This window comes from Chiloscyllium plagiosum, unplaced genomic scaffold (genome assembly GCF_037043375.1).
Source record: "Chiloscyllium plagiosum isolate Xiang-an unplaced genomic scaffold, Cpla_swu_hap1 HiC_scaffold_30, whole genome shotgun sequence".
Classification (NCBI taxonomy): domain Eukaryota; kingdom Metazoa; phylum Chordata; class Chondrichthyes; order Orectolobiformes; family Hemiscylliidae; genus Chiloscyllium; species Chiloscyllium plagiosum.
The window spans coordinates 4,707,045-4,728,159 of NW_028270168.1; the positions used below are offsets into that span (position 1 = coordinate 4,707,045).

General features: G+C 43.6%; 1 protein-coding gene across 13 annotated transcripts in view; it reads left to right on the plus strand.

Moving 5' to 3' along the window:
* LOC122563474 (proto-oncogene tyrosine-protein kinase Yrk-like) overlaps positions 1 to 21,115 on the plus strand; it is a 346,505-nt gene that overhangs the window by 316,647 nt on the left and 8,743 nt on the right. For all 13 annotated transcript variants that reach the window (XM_087976674.1, XM_043717232.2, XM_087976677.1 and 10 more), the window contains one exon: positions 16,869 to 16,945. In XM_087976674.1, the coding sequence (XP_087832800.1) occupies positions 16,869 to 16,945 (77 nt within the window). The remainder of the gene's footprint in view (positions 1 to 16,868; positions 16,946 to 21,115) is intronic.

A 21,115-nucleotide genomic window follows, 5' to 3' on the forward strand; every position in this document is an offset into this window, starting at 1 on the left:
CACACACACACATATATACACACACACACTGATGCACGCACACATACACACACACACACTTATACACACACACACAAACACCTTCCTGTGATCGGGGAACGAGGTGAGATTGTGAATCATCTTCCTATTGAAGTAGATAAATAAAACAGGGACTAATGCAGATGCTCAGTTCTACCTCTGTTTTCTGGTTTAAAATGTAGTTTGTTTAAATAATATATGGCCATAATAAATATGAACAGGAGCAGGCCATTCAGGCTCTCGAGTTTGCTGTGCCATTCAATAGGGTCATGACTATCCAACATTCCTCACTTCCACTTTCATGCCCTTTCCCAGTAACCCTTGATTCCCTGACTGAATGTTAATTTTAGGTAAGAATGAATAGGTATGGGTATTAGAACTTCAGAAAGTTGTTTAACCTGAGCAGGACCAGGTCACATGATCCTTCAGGCCTGCTTCAACATTTGATAGAGTGGTGACAGATCCTTGACCTCCATTTTCCTGTTGTGTCTCCATATCCCTTGATCCCCTTAGAATCTAAAATTCTATCAACCTGAGCCTTGACTGTATGGAAAAGGCCCAAGGGAGGTTTACCAGGATGCTTCCAGGGTGGCACAGTGCATCAATGGTCAAAACTGCTGCCTCGCAGTGCCAGGGGCCTGGGTTTGATTCCAGCCTTGGGAAACAATCTGTGCGAAGTTTGTACATTCCCCCCATGTCTATCAGGGTTGCTTTCAGATGCTCTGGTTTCCTCTCACAGTCCAAAGATGTGCAGCTCGGATAGATTGGCCATGCTAAATTGCCCATAGTGTTCAGGGATGTGCAGGCGAGGTGGATTAGCCAGGGGGAATGCAGGGTTATAGGGTAGGAGGTGGATCTGGGTGGGAAGTTGTTCAGAGGGTCATTGGGGACTTGATGGGCTGAATAGCCTGCTTCCACATTGTATGGATTCTCTGGGAAACTTTAGTTCCGGAGAGAGTTTGGACAGTACTCCTTGAAACAGAAATGGTTAAGAGGTGATCTCATGAATTTTTCAGGATGATGTGATGTTTTAGTAAAGTCACTGGGGGAAAAGAAATGATTCCCTTTGGTGAGTGAGTCAATAACCAATGGCCATGGACTCAAAGTCACTGGGAAAAGAGCTATAAGGGCAGAGATGGTAAATTTTCCACTCAAAGAGTTGTCAAGATGGGGAATGCTGTATCAGAAAGGTGATGCTGCTGATTATCTGATTGGGCAAGTGCTAAAGGATGAGAGTTGTAAACAAAAAGCAAGTATATGGGACGAAGCAATGACTTTTTATTTAGAGAAGCAGGAAAGGCAATCTGAGCCTGGGTTGAGATGGTGGTGTCATGGTTATACCACTCACTGGACTAGTAATCCAGACTCTCAGACCAGGTGCTTTGGGGATAAAGGTTCAAATCCAACCAGGATAGATGGCATTTTGAATTCATGGATTAAAAAGCTACTGTCAGTGATAGTGACCATGAAATTATCCTCAATTATTGTAAAAATCTATCTCATGTCCTTGAGGGTTGGAAATCTGCTGTTCTTGCCAGGTCTGGCCTACCTATGATTCCAGTCCCATGTAACATGGTTGAATCTGAGATAACCGAAGCTGTTCCGTCCAAAGACAGTTAGGGATGGGCAACATATGCTGAGCTTGGCAGAAACATCCATGTTCCACTTAAGAAGCAAACAGCACAATGGACTCTTTTGATTCCATGAAATGTGTTTTTATCTGCAGGGAAAATTTACACACCACTTAATTAAGGGAAAAAAAACAACTGGGATTCTTTAGTATTAGAAACGATTGCATAATTGTTCAAAAGCTTAGCATTAAGAGAAATGCATAATTATTATTGGTAGATCATTCATAGAAAGAAACTATATCAACCAAGTGAAGGATCCCATTACATTTATTCAAATATCAATATCTGGAAAAGTCTTAGTCAGCAATAGGTGTGTGTTGCACATCAGTCAATCTAATGGAATCTGGTGTGGAGAGTGTTAGATTCACAAATGATAGGTTCAGTGGAAATGTTAAAATGGCAATCAATGCTCGATTATAATAAGGATTAAAGAGGAACAAACAGATGGAAACTAATCTCCACTCATGCTGTTTTACTAGAGGTGATGCACATTTACTTATGTAAATGACATTCATCTTGTTGTAGGATTCACAACAGCAACCATTAAAACTGTTGGGAACTAAGGTTACTTTTCCTTTAATATATGTTCCATGGCATTTGTAAAACAAATAAAAAGCACATGATTCCTATCCAGTATTGGATTCCACATTCTGTGAAGAACAGTGTCTACTTTACCTGTTATTTTTTTCTATTTATTCTATGGGATGTAAGTGTGGCTGGCTGGACCAGCATTTATTATCGATCCCTAATTACTCTGGATTGAAGGGGGTGCAGTTGCAGGTTGCTGTGCATCTGGAGTCTCCAGAGCATAGGAGGTTGAGAGGTGACCTTATAGAGGTTTATAAAACAATGAGGGGTATAGATAAGGTGAATGGAAAGTGTCTTTTCCCCGGGGTGAGGAATTTCAGGCTAGGGGCTGAGGGGAGAAAGATTTTTAAAAAGGCATGAGGGCAGTTTTTTTACACAGAGAGTGGTTTGTGTGTGAAATGAGCTTCCAGAGGAAATGGTGGATGTGGCTTCTGTTACAACATTTAAAAGACACTTGGATAAGTTCATGAATAAGAAAGGTTTGGAGGGATATGGGACAGGAGCAGGCAAGTGGGACCTGTTTATTGGGATTAGGGTCAGCATGGACCAAAGGTGCTGTATGACTCTATAACTCTGTAAACCATACTAGATCAGGCAGCGGTGTCTTAGCGAGTTTTGAAAAGATTTGTAGCTCAGGTTGAGGTTCTGGATGTAGGTTTGCTCACTGAGCTGGAAGGTTCATTTTCAGACATTTAGTCATCATACTATGAAACATCTTCAGTGAGCCTCCGGACCATAAGAGGAGCGGAAGTAAGGCCATTCGGCCCATCGAGTCCACTCTGCCATTCAATCATGGCTGATGGGCATTTCAACTCCCCTTACCCACATTCTCCCTGTAGCCCTTAATTCCTTGTGACAGCAAGAATTTATCAATCTCTGCCTTGAAGACATTTAGCGTCCCAGCCTCCACTGCACTCTGCGGCAATGAATTCCACAGGCCCACCACTCACTGGCTGAAGAAATGTCTCCGCATTTCTGTTCTGAATTTACCCCCTCTAATTCTAAGGCTGTGTCCACGGGTCCTAGTCTCCTCGCCTAACGGAAACAATTTCCTAGCGTCCACCCTTTCCAAGCCATGTATTATCTTGTAAGTTTCTATTAGATCTCCCCTTAATCTTCTAAACTCCAATGAGTACAATCCCAGGATCCTCAGCCATTCCTCGTATGTTAGACCTACCATTCCAGGGATCATCCGTGTGAATCTCTGCTGGACACGCTCGAGTGCCAGTATGTCCCTCCTGAGGTGTGGGGACCAAACCTGGACACAGTACTCCAAATGGAGCCTAACCAGAGCTTTATAAAGTCTCAGTAGCACATCGCTGCTTTTATATTCCGACCCTCTTGAGATAAATGACAACATTGCATTCGCTTTCTTAATCACGGACTCAACCTGCATGTTTACCTTTAGAGAATCCTCAACTAGCACTCCCAGATCCCTTTGTACTTTGGCTTTATGAATTTTCTCACCGTTTAGAAAGTAGTCCATGCTTGTATTCTTTTTTCCAAAATGCAAGATCTCGCTCACATTGAATTCCATCAGCCATTTCCTGGACCACTCTCCCAAACTGTCTAGATCCTTCTGCAGCCTCCCCACTTCCTCAGTACTACCTGCCTGTCCACCTAACTTTGTATCATCGGCAAACTTCGCTAGAATGCCCCCAGTCCCTTCATCCAGATCATTAATATATAATGTGAACAGCTGCGGCCCCAACACTGAATCCTGCGGGACACTGCTTGTCACCGGCTGCCATTCCGAAAAAGAACCTTTTATCCCAACTCTCTGCCTTCTTTCAGACAGCCAATCCTCAATCCATACCAGTAGCTCACCTAGAACACCATGGGCCCTCACCTTGCTCAGCAGCCTCCCGTGTGGCACCTTATCAAAGGCTTTTTGGATGTCTAGGTAGACCACATCCACAGGGTTTCCCTGGTCTAACCTACTTGTCACCTCTTCAAAGAATTCCAACAGGTTTGTCAGGCACGACCTCCCTGACAATGGAGGTCGTGCCTGACAAGTCAACAATGTTGCTTGTTCTAATCCGACCCTGCTCTTCCAAGAATTTAGAAACCTCATCCTTAATGATGGATTCTAGAATTTTACCAACAACCGAGGTTAGGCTAATTGGCCTATAATTTTCCATCTTTTGACTTGATCCTTTCTTGAACAAGGGGTTACAACAGCGATCTTCCAATCATCCGGGACTTTCCCTGACTCCAGTGACTTTTGAAAGATCTCCACCAACACCTCCGCTATTTCCTCAGCCACCTCCCTCAGAACTCTAGGATGTAGCCCGTCGGGGCCAGGAGATTTATCAATTTTAAGACCTTTTAGCTTTTGTAGCACTTTCTCTTTTGTAATGGCAACCATACTCAACTCAGCCCCTTGACTCCCTTTAATTGTTGGGATATTACTCATGTCTTCCACTGTGAAGACTGACGCAAAGTACTTATTAAGTTCTCCAGCTATTTCCTTATCTCCCATCACTATCCTTCCAGCATCAGTTTGGAGTGGCCCAATGTCTACTTTTGCCTGTCGTTTGTTTCTTATGTAATGAAAGAAACTTTTACTATCATTTCTAATATTACTGGCTAGCCTACCTTCATATTTGATCCTCTCCTTCCTTATTTCTCTCTTTGTTATCCTCTGTTTGTTTTTGCAGCCTTCCCAATCTTCTGATTTCCCAGTGCTCTTGGCCACTTTATAGGATCTCTCTTTTTCTTTAATACATTTCCTGACTTCCTTTGTCAGCCATGGCTGTCTAATCCCTCCCCGGATAATCTTTCTCTTCTTGGGGATGAACCTCTGTACCCACAAACTCCTGCCATTTTTGCTCTACTGTCTTCCCGGTTAGCCTCTGCTTCCAGTCTATTTTCATCAGTTCCTCTGTCATGCCCTCATAATTACCTTTATTTAACTGTAACACCATTACATCCGATTTTGCCTTCTCTCTTTCAAACTGCAGACTGAACGCTACCATATTATGATCGCTACTTCCTAAGTGTTCCCTTACTTTAAGATTTTTTATAAAGTCTGATTCATTACATAGCCATCCTGTAAGCATTCCATGAATTCCCTTTCTTTGGATCCACTGGCAACATTATTTACCCAGTCCACCTGCATATTGAAGTCTCCCATGATCACCGTGACCTTGCCTTTCTGACATGCCTTTTCTATTTCCCGATACATGTTGTGCCCCTGGTCCTGACCACTGTTAGGAGGTCGGTACATAACTCCCACTATGGTTTTTTTTGCCTTTGTGGTTCCTCAATTCCACCCACACAGACTCCACATCATCCAACGCAATGTCATTCAGTGCCATAGATTTAATTTTGTTCTTAACTAACAAGGCAACCCCGCCCCCTGTGCCCACCTCCCTGTCTTTTCGATAAGCTGAAAATCCTTGGATGTTTAACTGCCAGTCCTGACCCCCCTGTAACCATGTCTCTGTGATGCCTACCACACCAAAATCATTCACGATGATCTGTGCCATTAGTTCATCTGCTTTGTTACGAATGCTATGAGCATTCAGGTAAAGTGCCTTAATGCTACCTTTCTTAACATTAGAGATATTGGAAGTCATAAGATGTCCTAAGTTATCCTTCCTTTTTGCTGCATTCCCAGTCTGTCTCAAGTTTAAATCTGCCTGCACATATGCTATCCTGCTGCTTATCTTTCCATTTAACTCCATGCTCCCTGTCGCTTTCACTTTCCCTTCCCCCCAGCTCAGAAGTTTAAAATCCTACTGACCACCCTATTTATCCTCTTCGCTAGAACATTGGTACCTGATCGGTTCAGGTGGAGACCGTCCCAACGGTACAGATCCCCTCGGTTCCAAAACTGATGCCAATGCCCCATGAAGTGGAATCCCTCTTTCCCACACCAATCCCTTAGCCACGTGTTTACTTCCCTAATTTTCTTATCCCTATGCCAATTGGCACATGGCTCGGGAAGTAATCCGGAGATTATGACCCTTGAGGACCTGTACTTCAATTTCCTTCCTCGTGCTCGATAATCCCCAAACAGGTCCTCCACCCTAGTCTTGCCTATGTTGTTAGTCCCAACGTGGACCACAACAATTGGATCCTCCCCCTCCCGCTCCAATATCCTTTCAAGCCGGTCGGAGATGTCCCGCACCCTGGCACCGGGCAGGCAACACACCATGCGAGACTCCCGATCCGGCTAGCAAAGGATACTATCTGTCCCCCTAATTATAGAATCCCCTATAACAACTACTTGTCTTTTTGCTCCCCCCTCTTGAATGGCCTTCTGGACCATGGTGCCTTGGTCAGCTGGCTTATCCTGTCCAGAGCCCTTTTCCTCATCCGTACAGGGAGCAAGAATCTCATACCTGTTGGACAAGGTCAAGGGTCGAGGCTCCTGCACTCCTGAACTCAGGTTCCCCCTACCTGCCTCACTTACAGTCACACTCTTTTGTGCCTGATCACTAGCTGGATGTGAATTACTTAATCTCCCAAGTGTGACTGCCTCCTGAAACAAAGCATCCAGGTAACTCTCCCCCTCCCGGATGTGCCGCAGTGTTTGAAGCTCAGATTCCAGATCATCAACTCTGATCCGGAGTTCTTCCAGCAACCAACACTTACTGCAGATGTGGTCACTGCCATTCACAATGGGATCAGCCAGCTCCCACATCATACAGCTACAGCACATCACCTGCCCAGCCATCTCTGCTTAGTTAATTACTTTATTACTTTGTATAAATTTGAGTTAAAATACTTTCTGATACCTCTCTGCTATAGTCTTTTTCTAAAAACCGATTAATAGATAAACCAAAAAAGTAAATTTTTAACCAGTCAATGATAAAGAAATAGAAAACTGCTGATGACTCCTGCTTTCTAATTATATGTTTGTGTTTCTTTAGGTTGGTAATGTCATTTCCTGTGGTGATGTCATTTCCTATGGTGATGTCATTGCCTATTCTTTTTCTCGGGGGTGGTAAGTGGGGTCCAAGTCAATGTGTTTGTTGATAGAGTTCCAGTTGGAATGCCGAGCTTCTAGAAATTCTCGTGCATGTCTCTGTTTGGCTTGTCCAAGTATAGTTGCATTGTCCCAGTCAAAGTGGTGTCCTTCCTTATCTGTATGTAAGGATACTAGTGAGAGAGGGTCACAACACACCCATTGACAACAAATAAATAGAAAGCAGGAATCATCAGCAGTGCTTTGTCCAGCAGCTCACTGAAGATGTTACCTGGTACTTCTTCAAAAAACTCAATCAAGTTTGTGAGACATGATTTCCCATGCACAAAGCCATGTTGACTATCCCGAATCAGTCCTTGCCTTTCCAAATACATGTACATCCTGTCCCTCAGGATTCCCTCCAACAACTTGCCCACCACTGAGGTCAGGCTCAGCGAGCAAACCTACATCCAGCAGTGTCTTGTTCTGTCATGGACATTCTTAAACCTAATAGGTAATGTTTGATTCTCCAGTTATTACATGGTCACTATAGTTGGCAATGTTATCAAATTTGGGTGGCACAGTGGCTCAGTGGTTAGCACTGCTGCCTCACAGCAGCAGGGTCCCAGGTTCAATTCCACATTTGGGCGACTGTCTGTGTGGAGTTTGCATATTCTCCCCATGTCTGCGTGGATTTCCTCCGGGTGTTCCGGTTTCCTCCCACAGTCCAAAGATGTGCAGGTCAGGTGAACTGGCCATGCTGAATTGCCCATAGTGTTAGGTGCATTAGTCAGAGGGAAATGGGTCTGGGTGGGTTACTCTTCAGAGGGTTGGTGTGGACCTGTTGGGCCGAAGGGCCAGTTTCTACACTGTAAAGATACTAAATGAATATTTTGCATCAGTATTTACTGTGATAAAGGATATGGAAGATATAGACTGTAGGGAAATAGATGGTGACATCTTGCAAAATGTCCAGATTACAGAGGAGGAAGTGCTGGATGCCTTGAAACGGTTAAAGGTGGATAAATCCCCAGGACCTGATCAGGTGTACCCAAGAACTCTGTGGGAAGCGAGGGAAGTGATTGCTGGGCCTCTTGTTATTTGTATCATTGATAGTCACAGGTGAGGTGCTGGAAGACTGGAGGTTGGCAAACGTGGTGCCTCTGTTTAAGAAGGGTGGTAAAGACAAGCCAGGGAACTATAGACTGGTGAGCCTGACCTCGGTGGTGGGCAAGTTGTTGGAGGGAATCCTGAGGGACAGGATGTACATGTATTTGGAAAGGGAAGGACTGATTCGGGACAGTCAACATGGCTTTGTGCGGGGGAAATCATGTCTCACAAACTTGATTGAGTTTTTTGAAGAAATAACAAAGAAGATTGATGAGGGCAGAGCAGTAGATGTGATCTATATGGACTTCAGTAAGGCGTTTGACAAGGTTCCCCATGGGAGACTGATTAGCAAGGTTAGATCTCATGGAATACAGGGAGAACTAGCCATTTGGATACAGAACTGGCTCAAAGGTAGAAGACAGAGGGTGGTGGTGGAGGGTTGATTTTCAGACTGGAGGCCTGTGACCAGTGGAGTGCCACAAGGATCGATGCTGGGTCCTCTACTTTTTGTCATTTATATAAATGATTTGGATGCGAGCATAAGAGGTACAGTTAGTAAGTTTGAAGATGCCACCAAAATTGGAGGTGTAGTGGACAGCGAAGAGGGTTACCTCAGATTACAACAGGATCTGGACCAGATGGGCCAATGGGCTGAGAAGTGGCAGATGGAGTTTAATTCAGATAAATGAGAGGTGCTGCATTTTGGGAAAGCAAATCTTAGCAGGACTTATACACTTAATGGTAAGGTCCTAGGGAGTGTTGCTGAACAAAGAGACCTTGGAGTGCAGGCTCATAGCTCCTTAAAAGTGGAGTCACAGGTAGATAGGATAGTGAAGAAGGTGTTTGGTATGCTTTCCTTTATTGGTCAGAGTATTGAGTACAGGAGTTGGGAGGTCATGTTGCGGCTGTACAGGACATTGCTTAGGCCAATATTGGAATATTGCATGCAGTTCTGGTCTCCTTCCTATCAGAAAGATGTTGTGAAACTTGAAAGGGTTCAGAAAAGATTTACAAGGATGTTGCCAGGGTTGGAGGATCTGAGCTACAGGGAGAGACTGAACAGGCTGGGGCTGTTTTACCTGGAGCGTCGGAGGCTGAGGAGTGACCTTATAGAGGTTTACAAAATTATGAGGGGCATAGATAGGATAAGTAGACAAAGTCTTTTCCCAGGGGTCGGGGAGTCCAGAACTAGAGGGCATAGGTTTAGGGTGAGAGTGGAAAGATATAAAAGAGACCTAAGGGTCAACTGTTTCATGCAGAGGGTGGTACGTGTATGGGATGAGCTGCCAGAGGATGTGGTGGTGGCTGGTACAATTGCAACATTTAAGAGGCATTTGGATGGGTATATGAATAGGAAATGTTTGGAGGGATATGGACCATGTGCTGGCAGGTGGGACTAGATTGGGTTTGGATATCTGGTCGGCATGGATGGGTTGGACTGAAGGGTCTGTTTCCATGCTGTACATCTCTATGACTCTAATCTAAAAATTCCAGATTTATTAAATTAACAATAACTAGTCAGCTACATTGGAGGGATTTAAAATCATGTCTCTGCTATCTAAATTACCACTCCTGCAATTCTGAGACTTTAGAAGGAGAAACATCCCTTATTTTAGTCAATTGTAGAACTCTGAACCATATGCTGCCGGATAGTATCAAAAATGATTCCTGAGGAAACCAAATAGTTTTCTCCAGAATTGATGCCAGATAAAGATCATAGATACACCCTAATTTTGAAAACCGTGTTAGGCAAAAGGAAACTTAAGCAATTTTTCCAGAAAATAAATATAGCTGGAAATAGACCATGAGTCGTCAAGTTAAGTGAGGTTTTTCAATTTTTCAAATGATTCATTTCTGCTCTAATAGAAATGTTGCAGTGCTAATAGAGATGTTTAGTTTACTATGCATAAAATATTGTACACGGAAGCAAAATGCAGAGCTGTCTCTGCATTTATCTTCAGAACTAGTTTATTTTGACTGGCACAGGATAAAAAATGCTTTAAATAAATAGATTCATGGATCATTCTATCTTTTGGTGTCTGGATAGAATGGGAGACATTTATGATAATTGGGTAAAATAAAACAGAAGGTGATGCAAATGTTTTCTTGCATGGTGAATGGTTATGAACTGGAAGGTACTGTATAGGGATTCACTAGTAACTTCCAATGGAGAATTAGATAAATACGTAAAGGGGAAGTGTTTACAGGGCAGTGTGGGAAGCAGCACTGGAATGGAACTGATTGGACAGCCCTTTCAAAGAGCTAGTAATGACACAATTGGCAGAATGGCCTCCTGAATGGTTGTATAATTGGATCATTCATCCACATCAAGTCAGCCATTCGTTATTCACACTGCCTACATTCCTTCCTATTGATCCGAGTGGATGGAGGAACAGAGCAGGATGGAGAATGAGCAGTTGGACTGATTGTGCCCAAATGATGCAATTGGCAGGAGTTACCTCAACACTGATACCTGAGGAGAAAGTGAGGTCTGCAGATGCTGGAGATCAGAGCTGGAAATGTGTTGCTGGAAAAGCGCAGCAGGTCAGGCAGCATCTAGGGAACAGGAGAATCGACATTTCGGGCATAAGCCCTTCCTCAGGAATGAGGAAACCTGAGTATAGAGCTGAGGGAGTGCTGAGGTGCCATTTTGTGGTGAGGATATTAAACTGAGGCCCCATCATCATTATCTCCCATCCCCCAAGCACACGCCTCCCCAACCCCACCAGCCCCCAACATGTAAACATCCCTGAACCCATGATGCTAGTTCAAAGAAGAGCAAGAGGGTGATCCCCTGGCCAGTCTTTATCACTCAGTCATCATTTTCAGATGGTGTGGTCATCTATCGCAGTTCGTGGGAGCTTGCTGTACACACGTTGGCCGTGGAGCTTTCTGAGATACAACAGACTGGATGTTACAGACTGGTACTGTGTACAGCCTGCCCCGTTACTGACTGACAATAAAGAGTCCCACCCCACATCCCAGCCTGTACTGTGCAGGAGAATGACAGGTGACCTTGTGGAGACATACAAGATTCATAAGGAATTTGACAAGGTAGATACAAAGATGTTATTCCCACTTGTGGGAGAGTCCCATTGATGACAGAGGGAGAAAGGATTGTTTTCTCAGACGGGAGTAAGTCTGTGGGATTCTTTTTCACAGAGGGCTGTCAAGGCTAGGTCAATAAGTATACTCAAGTCTGAGATAGACCGATTTGTTATCAGTAAGGAGATCAAGGGTTATGGGGAAAAGACAGGACAGTGGAGTCGAAGATGATCAGATCAGCCGTGATCTCATTGAATGGCAGAGCAGAATCGATGGGCTGAATGGTCCTAACTACTCCTAACTCTTATGGTGGATAAGATGGTGCAGGTATTAACAAGGGCAGAGAAACCAGAGGAGGTCCTGCCCTCGCAAGCTGCTGGCCAATCTTACTCCCTGGCAGTGCTAACAACTCCAGCAATACCTGATGGTAGGCATTCCAATACCACAGGCAGACTCCAGGTAAGGCAGCCATGGCTAATGGATAGGCCAAGGGGTATTGGGCAGGGTGGTTTTGACCAGCCTCAGGACAAGGGAGTGGAGTGAGAGTGCAGTTGGATGGGTTTAGGGGAGTTAGCAGATAGGAAGAGAGCGGGAACGTGGTACTATCCCTGGATGAGGGTTGGGTGCCACTAATGTGTGATAGGCACTGCCAAAGGTAGTAACCCCAGACCCCCATCCCCAGCTTCCCAATTCGGAAACATTTTCGCAAAAAAATATGCAGCCCATTCCCACTTGGCTGCCATAGCAACCGTATGATTGGTTTGTTGGTCTTGGGACATGATTCTTATTTGGGGTTGTATACTGCAGGGTGCATGACAGCTCCTCAGTTCAAATCCCTGGCAAATCTGTGATTGTTATGGGATGGATGCAGTTAATGGGTCTGTTTTTGATTGTGCAGATATAATGGGCTGAGGTATCTTTTCTGTGCTCTCGATCTCTGTGACTCTATAATGTAGGGGTCAACCGAACTTGCAGAGAGCGTAATTAGCCTTTGATTATTTATTGACCTGATGGGGAGCAGGCTGGCAATTTCAGTGCTATCCACATGTTCCACATTCAGGGGTCCACTGGGAGGGGGTGAGCTGGGCACACACTCCGATTTCACAAACTCCTCCACCAAGCTCACCCTCTGCCCCAGTCCCAACATCAAAACCCTGGCGAAGGACCCAGAAAGTCCAAGTTCACATTTCCAAAGTGCCTCATTGGCTGTAAGGCACTTTAAACCATCCTATGGTTGTGAAAGGTCTTATATCAATGCAAATCTTCATTTCTTTTCGACATTGAGAAACTTGACCCAGAGCAGGTACAACAGTAACATCAGTAAGCCGCTTACTCTGGAGGACCTCCATGTTGGACACTGGGCACCTTGTATTGATTGTCGTGTGGTCAGCCAGCTGGACCTCATAGACTCTGAGTTCCCTGATTGCCCTGTGGGGGGATCAGAGGGGGTATCAGAGATACTGGCACTTTGAGAACTGACTCTGAATGAGACAGGACTAGAGTCAAGGCCTGTTCATGTGTAAATAAAGGGCGACTTTTTGATGGGATCCCAGCCTCTGTGAAGGTATTTGAGCAACAATATCTGTGGCCATACACACCCCATGTCCACAGACACTGGCATCTGACATGTCCCAGCCCCTAATAATCCTCACAAGGACATGAGGACATCTACTGACTTGAATATAAAAGCAGGGATGTACTTCTGAGGCTCTATAAGGCTATGGTCAGACTACATCTGGAATATTCTGTGCAGTTTTGGGCCTCATATCTCAGGGAAGATGTACTCGCCCTGGAGTGTGTTCAGAGGAGGTTCATGAGAATGATCCCAGGGATGAAAAGCTTGAGGAACGTTTGAGGACTGTGGGTTTATACTTGATGGAATTTAGAAGGATGAAGGAGGATCTAACTGAAATTTAAAGAACATTGAATGGCCTGGACAGAGTGGAGGTTGGGAAGATGTTTCCATTGGTAGGAGAGACTAGGACTCGAGGGCATAGCCTTACAGTAAAGGGAAAATCTTTTAAAATGGAGACAAGTAGCAACTTCTTCAGCCAGAGAGTGGTGAATTCATGGAATTCATTGCAACAAAAGGCTGTGGAGGCCAGATCATCAAGTATATTTAAGACTGAAATAGATAGGTTCTTGATATTCAAAGGGATCAAAGGTTATGGGGAAAAAGAGGGAGAATGGGGTTGAGAAACTTATCGGCCATGATTGAATGGTGGAACAGACTTGATGGGCTGAATGGCCTAATTTCTGCTCCTATGTCTTTATGGTCTTAAGGAGTTTGGTCAGCCTCGTAAAAACATAGAACAGGAGTAGGCCATTCAGCCCCTTGAGCTGTTCTATCATTCAATGAGATCATGGCGTATCTGTGGCCTAGCTCCATATCCCTGCCTTTGGTCCAAATCCCTTAAAACCATTGCTTAACAAAAATTGATCTATCTAAGATTTAAAATTAACAACTGATCCAGCATCCACAGATACTTATAAAAGAGAGTTCCTAACTTTTACCACCCTTTTATGTTGTGATGATGCTAGAGCTTTAAGATGTATATATTTTGTCCTTTTTTTTGAGGAGAGGTTTTGAATCATAGGTGCCAATAAAATAAATACCTTGTGAGGCAATGGTATTTTTTTAAAATTTGGAACAATAGAAACTGCATGAATGGGTGGAGTCAGGCTCCCACAGGGTTAGGGTTCTGAAGTTGGTGGGGAAAGCTGCCATACACCTCTCTCTCTCTCTCTCTTTCTCTCTCTCTACCAAAGTTTTCTCTTGGTGTTTTTTCTCCTGGACTGGAGAAACATCACTGAATTTGCCTTTGCCAAAATTGTGTTTATGGGACGTTACTATATTAAAACAGTTGCTGTTTAGTAGTCAAATAATCAATAATTTAATGAAGCTTTCTAACAGTTAAAGTTATACTAATTCTTTTTTTTTTGTTTGTATTTAATTGGGTGTAAGAATAAAGTGTGTTTTGTTTAAAGCTCAGTAGTGTACCCAATCGAATTATTTCTGGAACACTGCACCTTATACTTGCCTTTAAACAAGGTAAAAGTTAGGGTCCAGGCTATCTCCTCCATGTCTTTGCAGGGGGTTTGAACAATAACACTGTGTACAAGTGCATTCTAACATCAGCCTGAATAGTCTAGCCCTGACTATGCCCCCTAATCCTAGAATCCCCAACCAGTGGGAATAGTTTATCTTTATCTACACTGTTTTTTTCTGTTAGCATCTTGAAGCTTCACAGTGAAAAACTCACTAAAGGACTCGATGTAACTTGAACTTAGTGAAAAAAAAGTAATATCCAGCCCCTGATGTTTCCCACCCTCAAAAGGGTAAAGGAGTTATTTGCAACCTGATACATCTGCACACGTCATAATCAATTACATGGAAACTATTGAAAACTCTTCAACTGTAATTATCTCTTTCTTGATCATATATAGCACATTAAATCTATTGAAATTGCAATGTGCTGTATTCTATTTAATGTGCTGGATTTTATTGTGTTTTTCTTGTAATTTCACAATCAGAATTGATTCATAAACTCCAGATGTAAAATTGGGCTGGTACATCAATCATAAGCATATACAAAACTAATAATTAGAATAAGCATGTAAGTAGGATAAACATACATATGAGATGTGTGCATATATAATACATATTCTGTCCATGTTGCAGGTAAAGATAAATACCTATTTCAGCATGACAAACATAACTCGTATAATAATAAGCCATTAATAATGAATTGTTTGAATTCATTCTGTTGTAGAAAAGGTGATACTATATAATGTTGGAATTCACTTCATATCAAGACTAGAGTATCTGATGGAACTGGCCTTATTAATTTTTAAAATTGTCTTTGGAATGTCATACAAGAACCTTGTAATGAGGCGTGTTCTCAAACTGTTTCTTTTAATAAATAAATAAATGGAAAAGTGAATAAAGGATAAAACCAGACCAAGGAGCATGAAGTCAAACACACTTGATTTTTCAGAATCACAGAATTATTACAGTGCACAAGAAGGCCCTTTGGCCCATCATATCAGCACTGGTTCTATAACCTAGTGTCAATCTCCTGCTTTTCTATCCCATTTCTATCTAAATAACCACAAAATGCCACTCTTGAATGCCTCCATTGGACCTGCCTCTACCACATTTCCAGGAGGCATCAGCTATCTGGCTTGCTGTGTTCTTCCAGCCTCCTGTCTGTCTACTTTGGATTCCAGCATCTGCAGTTTTTTTTGTCTCTACTACTTTCCAGGCCATGCATTCCATACCTTAACTACTCATTGTGTGAAAAAGTTTGCAGGTCACTTTAAACCTATTCCTACTTTCCTTCCGCACCTCCCCCCCCCCCCCCCTCCCCCCGCCCCCCGCCCCCTCCTTTTACAAGTAGGAACAGTTTCTCCCAATCTACTCTAACCAACACATGAAAACCTCGATTAAATCACCTCTCCAACTTCTTCAATCCAGTCTCATCGATGAAGTTTCTCATCCCTGGACCCATTCTTGTAAATTGGAGTGCACTCTCTCCAACACATTCACATCTCTCCTTTAATGTGCCACCCACAACAGTACACAACACTCCAGGTGAGGCCTACAAGCGTCTTGTCCAAGTTCAATGTCACCTTCTTGCTCCTGTACCCTATGTTCCTATTAATAAAGGTGAGAACACTGTGTGCTTTATATTAACTCCACCTGTCCTTCCACCTTTAATGATCTGTGCAGATGTACCCTGTGTCCCTCTATTCCTGTACCCCTCTATGGAACACTGTGATTCCTGCTTCCCCTTCTCCCTCAGCTGGAGGATTAGGTGTGGAGCCGAATACCTACCCTCCCAATGATGAATGATGCTGAGGGCAGTGATAATTGTTTCAAGGCAAGACATTTGCCCCAGTCTCAGGAGGAAATTCTACCTGAGAGATTAGTGGTCAATCAGAAATCAGCCTTGCCAGTGGGGGTTTAGCAACTGCTAGGACTACCCAGAAGCCCAGGATCTCGATAAGGGGTTGGGGGAGGGAGTTGTTGATTATGGGGTAGGGGCTGGGATCAATAGACAAGGAAGAGGTTTAAAAAGAGGGCATGACCTTTGTCTGGGGTGGGGGGAGGTGGAAGAGGTTCGTTCAATCAGCCGAGGAATGTCCACTTGCCCAACACCAGCCTATCAGTGAAAGCTGATCTGAGGCTCACCCTCCTGCAGGTTAAATACACACGGAGACAGGTTCAAATCAGCAAGTCATCACTAATCGGCCATTTCAAGCCCTGGTAGATATGGGGCTGCTGAATTGCCTCCCCCTTATCGGAATCCTGAAGAATTTCAGAGAGACCGGGGACCAAATGGTAGGGGTCAGGTATCAAACCCCTACCAGCTGCCAGTGGGGAAATGCAAAATCCAGCTTTCGGAATGATCAGACAGGGAGCAAACATCCAAGGAATTTGTACAGTCATACAAGAGGGAGCATATAAAATAAATGAAACTATAGTTTATAAATTCTGTACAGTATTTATCGGTTTAATTTCCAAGTTATTGATGTTTTATCTTGTCTCTGTCTCTCAGGAAGCTTGCTTGATTTTCTAAAGGATGGTGATGGAAGGATATTAAAACTCCCACAGCTGGTTGATATGGCAGCACAGGTACTGTGAAGGGATCTCCTATTCTTCACTGATCAATATTTTATCCATTTGATTATTTGTCTTAAGTTGTTAGATCTTGGGTGAGTTTGTTCTTTTGGCACAAAAAATAAGGTTTCTTATCTCAGCTATGTTTATTTATCAGTAATACTAACAGACATGGCTAAACAAATTCAGAGCAAGATTTCATGTAAAACGTTCCTGGAGTATTCATGAAACAACTCAACAATAGCGTGTGTAATGGGTACACACTTGCATTGAGAATTAAATGGACACAGAAGGGAATATTTCCAAAATGGTTTGAACCTTCAGAACTGTTTAGCATGAAGGATTCTCCTTCTCAATCTCTCAGGTTGTACCACTGCCAATTGTCTCTCTGTAATGAGAAAACAGCTCTATGGTCCTCTGAGACTGTGGCACTTTGCCTTCTTTCATCGAAAAGTCAGCGTGTTCTGTGTGCAGGCCTAGCCAATATTCATCTCTCAAGCACCTAACTACACATTTCCTGGCCACGGTGCTGGGTTTGTGGGATATTGCTGTGCATGAATTGGCTGCTACTTTGCAAGACCATAAATGATCTCATTGACTGGAAATGAATGTTCTGAGGTCATGAAGGGTGAGGAAAGATGTTGTGAAACTTGAAAGGGTTCAGAAAAGATTTACAAGGATGTTGCCAGGGTTGGAGAATTTGAGCTGTAGGGAGAGGCTGAACAGGCTGGGGCTGTTTTCCCTGGAGTGTCGGAGGCTGAGGGGTGACCTTATAGAGGTTTACAAAATTATGAGGGGCATGGATAGGATAAATAGGCAAAGTCTTTTCCCTGAGGTCAGGGAGTCCAGAACTAGAGGGCATAGGTTTAGGGTGAGAGGGGAAAAATATAAAAGAGACCTAAGGGCCAACTTTTTCACGCAGAGGGTGGTACGTGTATGGAATGAGCTGCCAGAGGATGTGGTGGAGGCTGGTACAAAACAGGTTGGACCGAAGGGTCTGTTTCCATGCTGTACATCTCTATGACTCTATGTGTTTCAGGAAGAGCTGAGAAATGTGGTTGTCTGTAGCTTCAGGAACTTTATTGCTTATTTATTGTATAATTAGCTAAGACTGGACCTTATTCAGGAGTCTAGGTACAATTTTATTTTGATGATAGTCCTGACCACATCCAAATGGTGAACCTGCTGAGTGAAGGTCTCCGAACTCTCAACGCTGATGGACAACCAACTCCCCACATTCTCCGGCACTCTCTAAACACCAAACCACCAGATTTGTTTATTGCAATCTGAACTTGTTCTGTTTTTCCTGAAGACTTGTCCAGTTCCTTTTAGAAAGCGTTAAGCAACTCAAACATTATCTGCTTTTGCTGGAAATCTGTTGTACATATTGAACTCTTGCCTGGTGGGGAAAGTTTCATTTAATTAGTGGACTCACTTGAGGCTCGTTAATTTCATCCTCTCGTCTACTTCCATCAACATCAATGTGTACCTCTCAGCCTTTGAAAAAGCTGGGTCATTCTCTCCTCCAGTCGTTTCTCCAATGGCATCTTGGCCTGTCTGATCTGTAAAACTGACAGCCAGTTGTAATTAGTTCTGTAGGGTAATGAAGCCGAACCTGGAATTATGGGAGAAAGGGGTTCACTTAGGCTGCTGCTTGTCTGTAATGGAGTGACAATTTGCTTCAATTCTTGCCCAGTTGTAACTAGTTTACACGGAAGAACAGCAAGGGTGTCACAGTCACTCCCTATTATGAAGTGATCCTGCTATATTCAATGTAGGATAATGCAATCAAAACTGATTAGTGCTTGCTGTCTACACTGTGTAACCTTTCACAACATCACACATAATGATAAAGGGCCATTGGATAGTTGATATCGCAAAGTAAACCCAGTCACATGAACGTCACTACATCCGGAACATATTGCAGGAAAATTATTAGGGCCTTTCTGAGATGGCTTTTTTTTCTAAGTGCTATTAATTGCTTTATTGCTGCATCATAAAACCCCTTACTGGGAACTAAACTTATCAGTGAGGTCTTTCAATTAATATTTATAAATGAAGTGGAATGAGAACCAATTGTTCCGTTCTTGTCGATGAATTTGGATCCTGGAATCTATAAACCTTTAAATCCAATGTCAGCTGTATTCAAGATATTATAGAAGATGAGAAGATGTTGTAGCGTTTACAGATAATTACAGTTCTGTGGGATGTTCTGCTTAGGTCTGATGCTGTTCACTTGAGGACAAGTGATTGGAACTTTGATTGGAAAAAAGATTGCTGGGTATTGTTTACCTGGATTTTTTTGAATGAACTGGATGGTTATCAGCAAATCCAAAAAAAATTACATGATATTACCACCAAAAGAACAGGATAGATTGGGAGCCTTTTAATATTTATTCAGGGGATATGGACATTGTTGGCAGGGCCAGTTTTTATTGTCCGTCCCTAACTGCCCCGCAGAAGGTGATGGTGATCTGCCTTCTTAAACTGCTACAGTCCACCTGCTGTGGGTTGATCCACAATGCCATTGGAGAGGGAATTCCAGGAATTTGACCCAGTGACAGTGAAGGAACAGCAATATATTTCCAAATCAGTTTGGTGAGTGGCTTGATGGGGAACTTGAGGATTGTTAAGTTCCCATATATTTTTCTGCCCATTGTCCTTCTAGATAGTAGTGGTCATGGGTTTGGAAGGTGCTGTCTGAACAAATTTCTACCATGCATCTTGTTGATGGTACACACTGCTGCTTCCTGAGCGTTGGTGGTGAAGGGAGTGAATGTCTGTGGATGTGATGCCAATCAAGTGGCTGCTTTGTCCTGGCTGGTGTCAAGCTTCTTGAGTGTTGTTGGAGCTGCATCCATCCAGGCAAGTGGGGAATATTCCACCACACTCCTGACTCATGCCTTGTAGATGGAAATCAAGGGGTGAACTACTTGCTCCAAATTCTTAATCTCTGACCTGCTGTTGTAGTCACAGAATTTACATAGATGGTCCTGTTCAGTTTCTGGCCAATGGTAACTTCAAAATGAAGGGTTCAGTGATGGTCAAGCCCTTAAATGGCAATGGTTAGATTCTCCCTTATGGAGATGGTCATTGTCTTGCATCTGTAAATATTACTCGCCATTTGTCAGCCCAAGCCTAGATATTGTCCAGGTCTTCCTACAGCTTCATTATCTGAGGAGTAATGAATAGTGTGGCACTGTGGCTCAGTGGTTGGCACTGCTGCCTCACAGCACCACGAACCTGGGTTTGATACCAGCCTTGGCCAACTGTCTGTGTGAAGTTTGCATGTTCTCCCTTTGTCTGCGTGAATTTCCTCTGGGTGCTCTGGTTTCCTCCCACAATCCAAAGAGAAAGTGAGGCTGCAAATGTTGGAGATCAGAGCTGAAAATGTGTTGCTGGAAAAGTGCAGCAGGTCAGGCAGCATCCAAGGAACAGGAGAATCGACATTTCGGGCTTAAGCCCTTCTTCATTCCTGAAACGTCGATTCTCCTGTTCCTTGGATGCTGCCTGACCTGCTGCGCTTTTCCAGCAACACATTTTCAGCTCCCACAATCCAAAGATATGCAGGTCAGGTGAATTGACCATGCTAAATTGCCCAAAAGGTTCAGTGGGATGTGCTGGTTAGATGCATTAATTAGGGGTAAACATAGGGGAATGGGCGTGGGTGGGATATTCTTCAAAGAGTCAGTGTGGACTAGCTGGGCTGAAGGGCCTGTTTCCACACTGTAGGGATTCTATGATTCTAAACATTGTGCCATCATTGGCAGCCATTTCCACCTCTGATCTAGATTAGTGCACTGGAGAGCCAATCTCAATCTTTGTGCTCAGACCTGTGAACACATGACCTTCTGCCCCCAGGGTGAACGTTTTTTCCACCAAGCCACAACTGAGTCTGAAACAAAAAAGTGCAATCGAAGCCAATTGATTGAGGTTCTTGTGTAAAAGTAACTTGAGTAAGACTGAAGCAGAGATTTTACCTTTTAATCGACTGAAATCAAACCCCCTCCCCAATCCCCAACCCCACCGGGCTGAAGGAGACTGAGATCAAACCCCCTCCCCAATCCCCCACTGGGCTGAAGGAGACTGAAATCAAACCCCCTCCCCAATCCCCAACCCCACCGGGCTGAAGGAGACTGAGATCAAACCCCCTCCCCAATCCCCCACTGAGCTGAAGGAGACTGA